Genomic DNA, 13175 nt, shown 5'->3' on the forward strand with positions numbered 1-13175 from the left:
GTACCTCATTTTATGCTCTGATTATTATTTATTCCAATAAATTAAAATACATTGTGATTAAGCATGATAGATGTCTGAGCAAAGGCTTTGAGGTGATATAGAGTAGCTGTAATAACACCCTTTAGTTAAACAGGTATATTTTTTTCTGTAATAACACAGATGTTATATGTATGATTGGCAAACTATATTAGTGTTCATATAGACAATAATAATATCAATAGAACTTGTATACATTTTAATAAAACAAAGGATGCATGCTGCCATTTTGAAACATGTAACATACATATGTTATCCCAGTTTTGGGATTTTTTTAGTCAACAATAACAAATGTATGTTATTTTTCTCTAATAACTTATTTAAGTTATACCCTTGACTGTTTATAGAAAATATCATTGATCAATCAAGTAGTTCCTATCAAACTGACTTAAGTATGTACTTAGGTGAGGTTTAGGAATTTTTGTCAGATGTTCAGACTCCTTGGTTTTTTTCCTACGATACAGGGTAAAATATTTTGCCCCATAACACCCAGTTTTCTTTTTATATAAGATTTCAATAGCTCATAAAAGGTCATTTACCAAAATTTAAGCAGATTCTAGATTTCTTTTCTTTCGATTTGAGACCCAAATTACACCAATGCAAATATAAGGTAAAAGTCCGAGTCAGCCTTTTCCTGCCATTTTAAAAAAATCAAATATCTCGAAAAGGAGCTCCATAACCTATCAATATTTTTAGCTTATTTTGTTCCTTAACTAATGTTCTTCTGACTTATAGTATCAACTCTAAATTCAATTTTTTTTTAATTTCACCTAGTCAGTACATACATCTTTAAGTAGAAAACTTAACAATTGTTGATGCATCCTCCTCTGCCATTGCCAGTCAAGCACTTGTAACAGTAACCTATGTAATTACATGTCACTACATAATACCTTCAGCAATGAGCATAACACCCATATCATATAGTAAGATAATATGAGGTAGGTTTGACCTCATGATCTCCTGAACATGCTGAATGTTATTGTTATTGTTTTAATTTAACAGCTTAATTAAATCAGGCCACTGGTTTTCTCTTTGAATTCTTACACATTTAGTATAAAAAAAATTCCTGCAGAATGGAAAAATTGTAAAAAATGTGTCTTGCATTTGGTCAGGTAAATGGCAACAAGGCAATACTTGTCTGAAGAACCAAATTTGTCCGACATGTCAGGCATATAAATTTGGGACCTCTAGTTACAAATGTAACATATCGGTTAAGTGTAAGACAATAATGAATATTCAAGAAAAACTGACCGAAAGTAAACATCAGTATGTTGATTTTTTTTCTTGGGTACAAGTCAAATTGGCACCTATAGGAAAAGTCAAATCAGTACCGGGTCAATAATATTTTTCATTTTTTTCTGCTTTATAATTATTTAAACAAAAATTGGGGGTTGGATCTTACTTGGTTCAGTTCATGTTAAAACTCTTCACATGTTATGAAGCGATTTGAATACATAAGTTAACTGTTTGAAGTTGTTAATTTAATCACTCTATAGAACAATGTAGAAGGATAATCACTCTATACAGGTATTATCACCATATAGGGTGTTTGTTCCCAATCTGTTCTGAGTGTTCAACATATAATTCACATGGGTGCAGAAATAACTACATCGGGTGCCGATTTAACCAGGTGCCGAAGTAACTAGAAATTAGTAGAATTCTTTTTCTTTAACCTAACAAGAAATAGACAGGTCAGGAATAACCACCAATTGGTGGATTATACCTCAATTGATGTATAATCCACCAATTGACATATAATGGTATAGACCAATTGACGTATAATTCTTTGTTTTTCAAAGCAAATTATTCAACCAAAATGGAGCATTATTTTCGTAAAACCATATTATTGTATGAAAACATGTCAAACATTACTAGTTTAGTATAGTGACATAACCTATTGCATTTAATCAATAAATGTATTTGCAGTTTCTTCTATTGTTATCTTGTCAATTATTGATTGGCAAATTTACCACTAATCACCGATCAATGGACATCAATACTGTCTGCAGTCATGTGATTATGAGTACAACTCCACAGGTGAATGGAGCTCTTTGTTAATACTTGACTTTCATTATTAAAAGTCAATCATGTTGTCAATAATGGTCAATAGTACAGATGTTTCAACAAAAGAATTGTTGTACACATGCATTCTCAAGAGATGCAGCAGGCTTTGACAAAACTGAAACTTTCGGAGGACTCAATAATGGTCATAAAATAGGTTGTAAGTTGCAAAATGATGCTCCTATCTCACACTGGCATTTTAAAACAAAAAACTTGCATTATACGTCAATTGGTCTATACCAATATATGTCAATTGGTGGATTATACGTCAATTGAGGTATAATCCATCAATTGGTGGTTATTCCTGGCCTGATAGAGAAGCACTTGTTCTGTAGACCAGTACAACTGCTATTTGAATATTTCATAAGTTAACATTTTTTAGGGGGAAAAAATATACCTATTATCACCCATAATCTATCATTTATGATTGTATCAGGCTATAATCAGCTACATTTGTACATGCAAATGACGTTAGATGTTGACAGAAGTTTCGATTATTTTTGTTTCCTGTAAACATTATTGTGACCAAGAATTTTTAGTCTTCGATCAGTTTGTTACTTAAAGGGATTATTTGAAAGTGACCAAATCCCCACAAAACAATTTTCAACAACAACGCTTCACCATGTATTAATGAAACGGCCAAGCTTATCTGATTATATTTTCGCTTAGTCTCATTGTACAGCGTTGTGAGAGGAACCTTAATCATATACTTAATTAATTCTAATGATACCGTTATTAATTTATTTCTGTTGATTAGCACGTGATTGTAGTCGTTTGCTATCGCACCAGTTTAAGTTTGGGATTTGGTTGCATCGTTTTTAGTTTCAATGCGAAACAATCTGGTTATATCTAACAATATTTGTAAATGGAAGAGACAAGTCGGATAATATTTGATTCCGGTCGTACATGCAATCATGACTTCCACATGGAACGAAATTACAGTTGCTATCAAAGAAAATAGACATGAACTGAAATTGCAAGGGCCTACCATATCAAGTTATCTTGAGGCAAATGGTGTAGACTCTAGGCTGTACCAATTAACAAACCTAAACTACCTTGATTTTTCAAATACACGCCTAACTGAACTCTCTGATGACATAGGATCCCTTGTCAATTTGACCAATTTAGTTTTAGACCACAACAAGCTAACTAGACTTCCTGAAACCATTTCAAAATTGAAGAAATTGAAATGTTTCGATGTTTCAAATAACCAGTTGGAATCAATTCCGGAGAGTATCTCTGGGTTAACTGAGCTTCATACCTTGAATTGCAGCTTGAATAGAATTGGCACATTTCCATCGATTGAAAAGATGACATCGGTCCATGTGCTTATCATTTCAAACAATAATTTAACATCACTACCTGAGGGAATATATAGTGAAGAGTTGTCTCATCTTAGTCAAATACAGGCCAGCGACAACCAGATTGAAGAAATTCAGTCCGAAATTTCAGACTTGCCTCACCTGAACTTGTTGGACTTGTCTAACAATAAGCTATCCACCGTACCTGCTGAACTAAGTGCCTGTCCAAAGTTGAAAGAATTGAATTTGAAAGGAAATAAATTTAAAGATAGGCGATTTGGCAAATTGGTTGAACAGTGTCCGACAAAATCTGTTTTAGATTATCTAGCAAATGTTTTGAAGAAAGAGCAGGAAGCATCTGGCAAAAAAGATAAAAAACAAAAAGACAAAAAGAAGAGAGGGAAGAAAGCTAATAAAGATGTAGAAGAGGTTGTTAAAGATATGATAAATATCTTGCATTTCCAAGAAGATGAAGGTTACACTGTACAAGTGACGCCAGCAGTCCTGTCAGTCCGTCAATATGTATTATGTTGTATAGTAAGGCAGCTGTACCTCAAGAAGTCTAATATGATCTACAAACATTTCATAACACTTCAGGTATATTTATTGCCTCAATAAGGAAAAGAACTAGAAAATATTAGTTTGTTAAAAAAGACTTAAATATTCAATTATCTCTGTTTTGGGTTTAAAAAAAGACTTAGCAACGTATATTTTAATAACATAACTTGTATATATATATTAACATGTATGTGTATAAAAAATTTAAAGAAAAGATACATATTTAGAAAACACAACATCTAGTGTCTAGTATGATAAACATGCCTGACAGTCAAATGTAATTTTTAATCATTTATATACATACACTGTAAAGGTAATTCTATACATGCTATAAGAAAATATAAGTATTACTCACAATTTTTGTTTTTAAATTACAATAGATTTGTTTGTTTCCATTGATTGTCTACCTTCTAGACTTCTACATGTTCAAAATTTTGAAGGAACATTACTTGCATCATTTAAATTTAACATACAAAACTGTTGAAAATAAACATGATAAGGTTAAGTTTTATATTTAACATTTTTACAAAATCTGAAATTAAATCTGATTAGCTGGGAACATGGGGAAAGAGTGGACTTTCCACATTGGACAGGAAGAAATTACAAAATTTATGTGAAGTGTAGTGACCATACAAACTCCAAGTACCATACTCTCAAGGTGACTCAGTTTAAAATCACTCTTTCACTGAGACTGAATGCTGGTGATTTTGATCCGGAGGGCTAATTCTGAAATATCTCTTTCTATCATGTCTTTATCATGTTTATTCTACACATATATCATGTATATAACAGGGTCCTAATTCAAGGTGGTTTTGACCTCCAATGATATGTTATCATCCTGTTTCAAAGTGAACTACTCAATAAGAGTGATTTTTCGATGAATCACCTTAGATGAACTGCATACAGCAAAAACTGCACAAATACAGTCAAAAAACTGCACAAATACAGTCAAAAAACTGCACAAATACAGCCAAAAAACTGCACAAATACAGTCAAAAAACTGCACAAATACAGCCAAAAAACTGCACAAATACAGTCAAAAAACTGCACAAATACAGTCAAAAAACTGCACAAATACAGTCAAAAAACTGTGAAATAGATTAAAAAAATTAAATACAGAATAAAAACATCATGAATACACACCTATATCAAAGGACACAAAAGTATTGATATTACAAAAATTTCCAATTTTCACCAAGTTCAGAAATAATCTGTTACATGTAAAATAAAATAAGATAAAATGATAAACATTAAATCATATGATAAATTGTGTTTTACATTTTTTATACAGACAAAACTGCATGATGAGATATGTCAGAAGAGACAAGCAGCTACCATTGCTACACACGATTTGAAGTCCATCAAGAAACCAGTAGTTTATGATGCCAAATTTCCACAAGCTCTAATGGTAAAAAATAGAGATTTTAAGTACACCAATGAAATGTTTATTATTTAAAATGGTAGCTTCATTTTTTTAGAACCATGCACGTTTAAGCAAGATGAAAACAAACAATGCTTGATTGGTGATTTATATCTGGAGATCCTCAGATCAATAAAATGTTAATTACTATTTCTTTCCATTATTTTTTTTGAGGGGGTATGAATAGTACCATTATTATTGTAATCAAATAAAAACAAATCGCAAAGTTCTTGAAAAGTGATAGTCCGAAGGTCCTGGCCACCAAATTTTGCAAAGAACCGACACAATTTTGATATTTGGTAATAAAAGTTTTTGTGAGGACCAGCAGATTTTCTTCAAGGACCACCAAGGAAAAAAATGATTTCGAGAAATCTGAAATCTTTTTTTAACATGTTTAATGATCATTGTAATTTCTTTATATGTAATATTTATTAATGTATGATTCATCACAATTAATTTGCTCCTTGTGTGCACTATGATGAGCAAAATAAAGTATCTGTATAAAAAAAATCCTGCATTCTTTTATTTGAAGCTAATTTTTTACACAAAATGATCATGAAAATGCTTAAAGATTATACGACATATATATCATCCAAAAACAACGTCACATGATCACAATTACGGTAGTATACTGTTATTCAGGGATTTTTCTTTTAAAGATCACTCCTTTATTTAAACAAAAAGAAGTGTCTGGTGAAAAGCTAGTGACAGATCTAAACAGAGAAGCAGAAGAGCAGAGGAAAGAAAAAAAGAGAAACACAGTGTCAGGCATACATAAGTAAGGGCTTGTCAGGCATACATAAGTAAGGGCTTGTCAGGCATACATAAGTAAGGGCTTGTTCATAGTTTTGAAAGATCATTTAAATTATAACCATTAAAATTGAGAATGGAAATGGGGAATATGTCAAAGAGACAACAACCCGACCAAAGAGCAGACAACAGCCGAAGGCCACCAATGGGTCTTCAATGCAGCGAGAAAATCCCGCACCCGGAGGTGGTCCTCAGCTGGCCCCTAAATAAAATTGTGTGCTAGTTCAGTGAAAATGGACGTCACACTAAACTCCAAAACATATAAATGAACTAAAATTAAAAAACATACTAGACTAACAAAGGCCAGAGGCTCCTGACTTGGGACAGGCGCAAAAATGCAGCGGGGTTAAACATGTTTTGAGAGATCTCAACCCTCCCCCTATACCTCTAGCCAATGTATAATTAAGAAACACATAGCAATACACACAGTAAAACTCAGTTTAAAAGAAGTCAGATTAGTAGTAATAATAAGATAAATTAAAAGTGCACACCTATTAAATATGACTGTGTGATGTTAATTTTACATGCTTCAATTTAGATTTTATCTTTTGTATTGTCTTAATTGTCATAGATATCATTGTGCTATAAATAAATTCTACCACACCAACAAGTAAGTCATGTAGATCATAGGAAATTCATTCTCAGGATAGCGAAATTTTCAGACTTAATAATGCAAGGTTTAATGAGCATTTAAACTTTTAAAATTTAACTATCAAGAATTGATAAATACTGTAATAAACAGGGTTATTCAACATGTGGTGTATCCAAATGGATTAAACTGGTCAAAACCATTTTAAATGCACACAATATTCAAGATGACACTATATTTTGCAAAAGAAAACCTTCGAATGGTATGGCAATTTTATTTCAGCATTTTTCTATAAAAAAAACTAGGCTATTGATATTTACCTCAATATAGCAAGACATCAGAAATAAAACTTACTCCTTTCTTTTATCCAGGATGATTCAAGATGCTTGGGAAGAATCCTTGATATAAGTTCTAAAATAGTTCAACTGAGGAAAATATATATTTCCAAATAATGCCATAAGCACTAAATTTAAATTTCTACTCTTTTCTGATATACTGCTAATATTATTCAAATTCTATTACTAAAATATGCATTTGTTTTATTTTAAACAGGTATTTAGATCTACTGAAGGATAAAGTACAGTATCCATGTCTGGTTGATGGTGAAGGTCATGTGATATCATTTCCACCAATCACAAATAGTGACAAAACAAAGGTTAGTCCTTTAATTTGATTATTTTAGTCTATGCATTTATCTGACAACAATTTTCTTTATATGGGAATCAACCTTTCCCACCCTGCCTTGCTTCGTTAAGAGTTTGTGATGCCCTTAGTTTTACATGTAAAATGAAAGTTAGAAAAAAGCAGTATGTTGATCAGTTCATGTTTATAAAACATAATGTAACTCATAGATGAGTAAAATATCTGGTAACATCTGACTTTCCAAAAGAATTCATCTCCTTATTGTTATATTGATTATGAAGTTGTGATTAAAAGGCAGTTCATAACCATATATTAATAACAGAGATTTTTTTGGACAATGGATCCAACAACTTGTTCATTTTAACTGGTCTTACTTATTGCATTTGTCAGACGATTAGTTTTTTACTACAACAAAAACTAAAAAATGTTCACACATTAGAAATTCATCAGATTTCTCATACCCTGTATGCATGTCAACTCTCTTACAAATTAGTTTGTAGTGTGCACGACAATTAAGATGACATATCTCTTGATAAAACTAAAAAATATTTTTTTTACCATGGATTCAATGTCATCAATTAGAAATTATGAAGTCATTTTGAATTTTATATTTTTGTTTGTTTTTTTGTCTTATTTATATTTACCCCACAGATCCTTTTATTTGGTAATTTTTTCAAAGGAAACACCAAGATTTTTTTTATGCCCCCGCCGTAGCGGTGGGGGCATTAAGTTTTACCCTTGTCCGTCTGTACGTATGTACGTCCCATAAGTGGTTTTTAGTTCTCTAACTTAAGTTTGCCTCAACCAAATGTTATGAAACTTATATACAATGCTTATTACCACAAAACACAGATCAAGTTTGAATTTTGCTGGCGTCACTTTAACCGTTCTAGAGTTATGCCCCTTTATAAATGGAAAAATTGCAAAATTTTTATTTTCTTCTAAATATCAAGTAATTTTTATAAATTTGGAGTTATCTTCCTTTGTCCATGATTATAGTTGAATCAACTACAATCAATGCTTTATACAATGCAATGTTTAATTTTGACTTCCACTGATAAAACACAGATCAAGTTGAATTTGGGTATTGTCACTTTAACCATTATTGAGTTATGCCCCTTTATAAATCGAAAGATTGCAAAATTTTTAGTTTCCATTCTGTAACTCAAGTTTGCCCCTACAAAAAATTATGAAACCTATACACAATATTCATTACCACAAAAATAAGATCAAGTACAAATTTTTTGTTTCCGTTTTCTAACTTTAGTTTGCCTCAACCAAATGTTATGAAACTTATACACAATGCTTATTACTACATAATACAGATTAAGTACGAAATTTGGTGGGGACACTTTTACCATTCTTGAGTTATGTCCCTCTATAAACATAAAAATTGCTGAATTTTTCGTTTCCGTTCTCTAACTTTAGTTTGTCTCAACCAAATGTTAGAAAACTTATACACAACCGTTCTAGAGTTATGCTTGTTTACAAATAGAAAAATTGCTGAATTTTTAGTTTCTGTTCTCTACTTAAGTTAGCCTCAACCAAATGTTATAAGACTTACACACAATGCTTATTACCACAAAACTCAGATCAAGTTCAAATTTGGGTAGCGTCACTTTTACCGTTCTTCTGTTATGTCCCTTTATAACTATATGATATGCAAGCGGGGGCATCATCTGTGTCCACACTATCCACATTTATTTATTTATCATTTCAGATAACCAAAGATACGACAGATTTGTTTATAGAGGTGACCAGCCATTTAAACCTTGACACGTGTAAGAAGGTCATGGATGAATTGTTGTATCGGATGTTAGAAATGGGTCTTGGTACACCAAAACCAGAAGAGGAGGGTGCTGAAGGTGGTACTGGTGATACTGAAACTCAAAATGAGGCTTCAAAAAGAGTTCAGAAGACATTGATAGTGGAACAAGTGCAAATTTTAGATACTGAAGGGAATATGAAAGCTGTTTACCCATCGAGGGCTGATTTACCAAATGAAGCTATCAAAATAATAAGAAACTATGACTAACTAAAAAGAATGGTGATTTTTTTTATCATGTTTATTATGAGTATATATTTAGTACAAATTGATTTTTTTCAATAACATAAAATTAGAAATTTCAGATAAAAAGATCTTTAGCTCATGATTATTAAAATATCTTATAAATGGAGTGAAAACAATGTAAATTCTGTATGATGAAGTAAGGACAAAAAGGCTCAAATTAAGTTCAAAATTTAATGAAACCATACATGATCTTTAATTTTCCCTAACATGACTTAGGAAATAGGTGTTCATGAATTTAAAATAAAATTTCCCATTCGTTCAGTTTCCATAGCAACAAAACATGATGACATTAGTATTTTTGTAAAATGTCTTTATTTTCCTTATTTTGTATCAAACTTTTGAGTTTATTTTGGATTGAAAAATAATGAGCGCATCAAAATTATATTTGGTGGAATGATGCACGGTAAATAGCTATAATAAGAAAGCTCTTACAAATAAAAAAAATCTTATTATAAGATGCAGCCAATGTTTCCACCACAGAAATTTGGATAGTAAACTGTATAAAATTGACACTTTCTTCATTTTTGTGAAATATGTGTATATAACAGTATAATGAGATAATTATGGCATCAAACTTAGTATAAAATCTTTTCTGATTTATTTAAATTGAAGATTTTATCGTTTCCCTATATTATGAGCAAATTTGAAGTAATTTTCAAAAATCATTTTCAAATATGGGCCTACATTCCCTTTCTTCTACAGAAGTTTTGAAATGTGTTTATTATTGTAAAAAAATTGACAGCATTAGTATTGCATTAAACAGAATTTCTATATTAAATTTGTTCCCAGTCTTTATATGCAACATTTCCTTAAATTGTGTTAATTAATTTTCTTTTTGTTATTCCATCACAGTAATAAATGTGCACAGTAATTTTGGAAGTTAAAGTAATTACAAGATAAAAATAAACTGTTCTATATATCTTTGTTTTGGATTCTTTAGCTTTAGGTATTTTTCTTACTATGCATTATAGCTTGTAACATGAATTTATATCATATTAGTCTCAGATACAACAATATCGGTAGAAGGGGGAGGCATTTTTCTTACCATTATAGCTTAAAACATTAATTTAAATCATTTTTATCTCAGATACAAGATATTTAATTATTTGGTATACTGTTTTACAGAACATCTATATGTTTAAGTTTCAAACAGAATTTGGGATAAAATTGAGAATGGAAATGGGGAATGTGTCAAAGAGACAACAACCCGACCAAACAGCAGAAAACAGCCATTCCATCCTCCTCCCCCAATCATCCTTAAAACACATTCAGTTTTACATGAAGAAGTAATTCTGATAGAGCATGGATATTTTTCATGCTGTTGCATTTCTTTCAATGCATTCAATTAGCCAGCCTCCATGCTTTAATATACTGTGAACCAACTTATTTTCGTTGGCGATTTATTTTTCTTGACTTTTGCGAGCAGAAAAACAACGTGAATATAAATCGTCACGAATATGTAAAACTTTGATCTTTCCATTTTTAACTTAATCAAGTAAATTTGAAAACCGTGAAATTAAAAAGCAGCGAAGTGGGCTAGAAAGGGCTAATCATGAAATAAAGTATCTGCAAAAATAAGATGGTTTACAGTATTCCATTTAATGAGTTTGGGAAGTGTAAGTAAATAAAGAGATATCAACTCCCATATACAACCAATTGATATGACATGTCTCCTGTACTTTTAGTCTTTTGAATTTTGCAGTTGAGGCATTCTCTGTGTAAAAAGTTAATTGTACAGATGAAGAATTGAAAACTAGTCAGAATATAGTATTTCATCTGTTTAACAAGGAGGTGTTCTGTAAAAAAAAATAATTCCATAAAATGCCTCATGCTCAGATCCTATAGAGTCAGTTGTTCTCTCCGTGTTCTTCAGCTTCCTTCACCAAAAAATAAAAACTGGCCACTATGATATCACTGAGTGTGCTGACAGTGGCATTAAGGTGGTACCTAACACTACAGGGAGATAACTGTAAAAATCAGCTGAACGTTTTAATCACGTTCTATTGATAAGGAAATATTAAGCTTCTCAATGATCAAAATTAGTGTTTGTCAAACTGCTATATATTCAATGATATATTCAATTTTTCCGATAAAGTGTGTGGTTGAAGTTTTTTTTAAATTTTTATATTTTCGTCAAAGGGTCAAAGAAAATATTTTGTCAAAATTTTATGAAAATTAAACGAGCCAAATTAATTTTCGGCAAGGTGTTTGGTACCACCTTAAACACCAAAAATCACTAAGATCATATTTTGGAAGTATCTGATGAATGAGTGCACACAAAGTGCAATGAAGCTGAACTTTTTAAAACTTCATATCTGTTTATTTTTCTGAGAATAAAAAATTGTTGGTAAAATATGCTAAGATATAGATTTGTTCCCACCTGTTACCATTTTACTATACTTTGGCAATGTGCATATATGTTGAGTAATGAACTTACATTTCTTTGAATTGTCTATTCAAAACCACTTGTTAATTTTCTATTTGTATGTACATGTATGTAGTTTACATGAGATAAAAGCTACTCCTAAATTGATAACATAAGCACCAATTATTGCAGTAACACATTTATAATATAAAGTACATTAAAATGGTTACATTAAATATCTAGTACATTAAAATGGTTACATTATCTAGTACATTAAAATGGTTACATTACATGTATTTAGTACATTCAAATGGTTACATGTATCTAGTACATTCAAATGGTTACATGTATCTAGTACATTCAAATGGTTACATGTATCTAGTACATTCAAATGGTTACATGTATCTAGTACATTCAAATGGTTACATTATGTAGTACATTAAAACAGTTACAGAATCTAGTACATTAAAATGATTACATTATCTAGTACATTAATACAGTTACAGAATCTAGTACATTAAAATGATTACATTATCTAGTACATTTATACAGTTACAGAATCTAGTACATTAAAATGATTACATTATCTAGTACATTAAAATGATTTCATTATCTAGTACATTAATACAGTTACAGAATCTAGTACATTAAAATGGTTACATTATCTAGTACATTTATACAGTTACAGAATCTAGTACATTAAAATGATTACATTATCTAGTACATTAAAATGATTACATTATCTAGTACATTAATAAAGTTACAGAATCCAGTACACTAATACATTTATGGTGTGCAGTACATTTTACATTAATTTTTGTACAGCATGTTTATTCAAACATTTACAGTATCTAGAAAATAGTTTTGTTATAGATATACTTACACTATTCTCCTTGTTGTACTAAAATGTTTTTAAAATTAGTGCTACTTCAATAAAATATTTATATTGTTCTACAATATTCTGTTTTCATTTAAAATGCTGTCAAAAATTCAAAAGTTTAAATTATAGACGGCTACAAAGATAATAATCAGACAAGTGTTTTTTCCCTTATAAGTTATATGGTTCGCTACTGACCCCCTACTGATCCATAGAGGGTTAGTAAAATCCATAGGGGGTGAGGCCGAAGGCCAAATCACTATGGATTTTATTCACCCTCTATGGTCGGTAGGGGGTCAGTAGTGAACCGTATAACGAATTTATCGCACACGGGACTTTTCTGCTGCGTTTTGTAGAAAAATAAACAATGAAACACAACAACATTAATAGATGACGTCACCATTTACAGTAGACGTGACGTCAAGAACCCCCTATGAAATTTACT

The 13175-nt window shown here is 30.9% G+C and overlaps 2 protein-coding genes across 4 annotated transcripts in view; one reads left to right on the top strand and one right to left on the bottom strand.

Moving 5' to 3' along the window:
• The window catches only part of LOC127710647 (synergin gamma-like), a 41178-nt gene extending 38572 nt beyond the window's left edge, over positions 1-2606 (bottom strand). For all 3 annotated transcript variants that reach the window (XM_052216589.1, XM_052216588.1, XM_052216587.1), the window contains exon 1: positions 2495-2606. In XM_052216589.1, the coding sequence (XP_052072549.1) occupies positions 2495-2508 (14 nt within the window). In that variant the 5' untranslated portion in view covers positions 2509-2606. The remainder of the gene's footprint in view (positions 1-2494) is intronic.
• A 365-nt stretch (positions 2607-2971) lies between these two features.
• Positions 2972-12804, top strand: LOC127710630 (leucine-rich repeat-containing protein 47-like). The gene is made up of 5 exons (XM_052216570.1): positions 2972-3995; positions 5248-5364; positions 6036-6154; positions 7328-7430; positions 9138-12804. The coding sequence occupies exons 1-5, from the start codon at positions 3012-3014 to the stop codon at positions 9450-9452; spliced, it is 1638 nt and encodes a 545-aa protein (XP_052072530.1). The 5' UTR covers positions 2972-3011; the 3' UTR covers positions 9453-12804.
• Positions 12805-13175: the final 371 nt, after the last annotated feature.

This window comes from Mytilus californianus, unplaced genomic scaffold (assembly GCF_021869535.1).
Source record: "Mytilus californianus isolate M0D057914Y unplaced genomic scaffold, xbMytCali1.0.p SCAF_8, whole genome shotgun sequence".
NCBI lineage: Eukaryota > Metazoa > Mollusca > Bivalvia > Mytilida > Mytilidae > Mytilus > Mytilus californianus.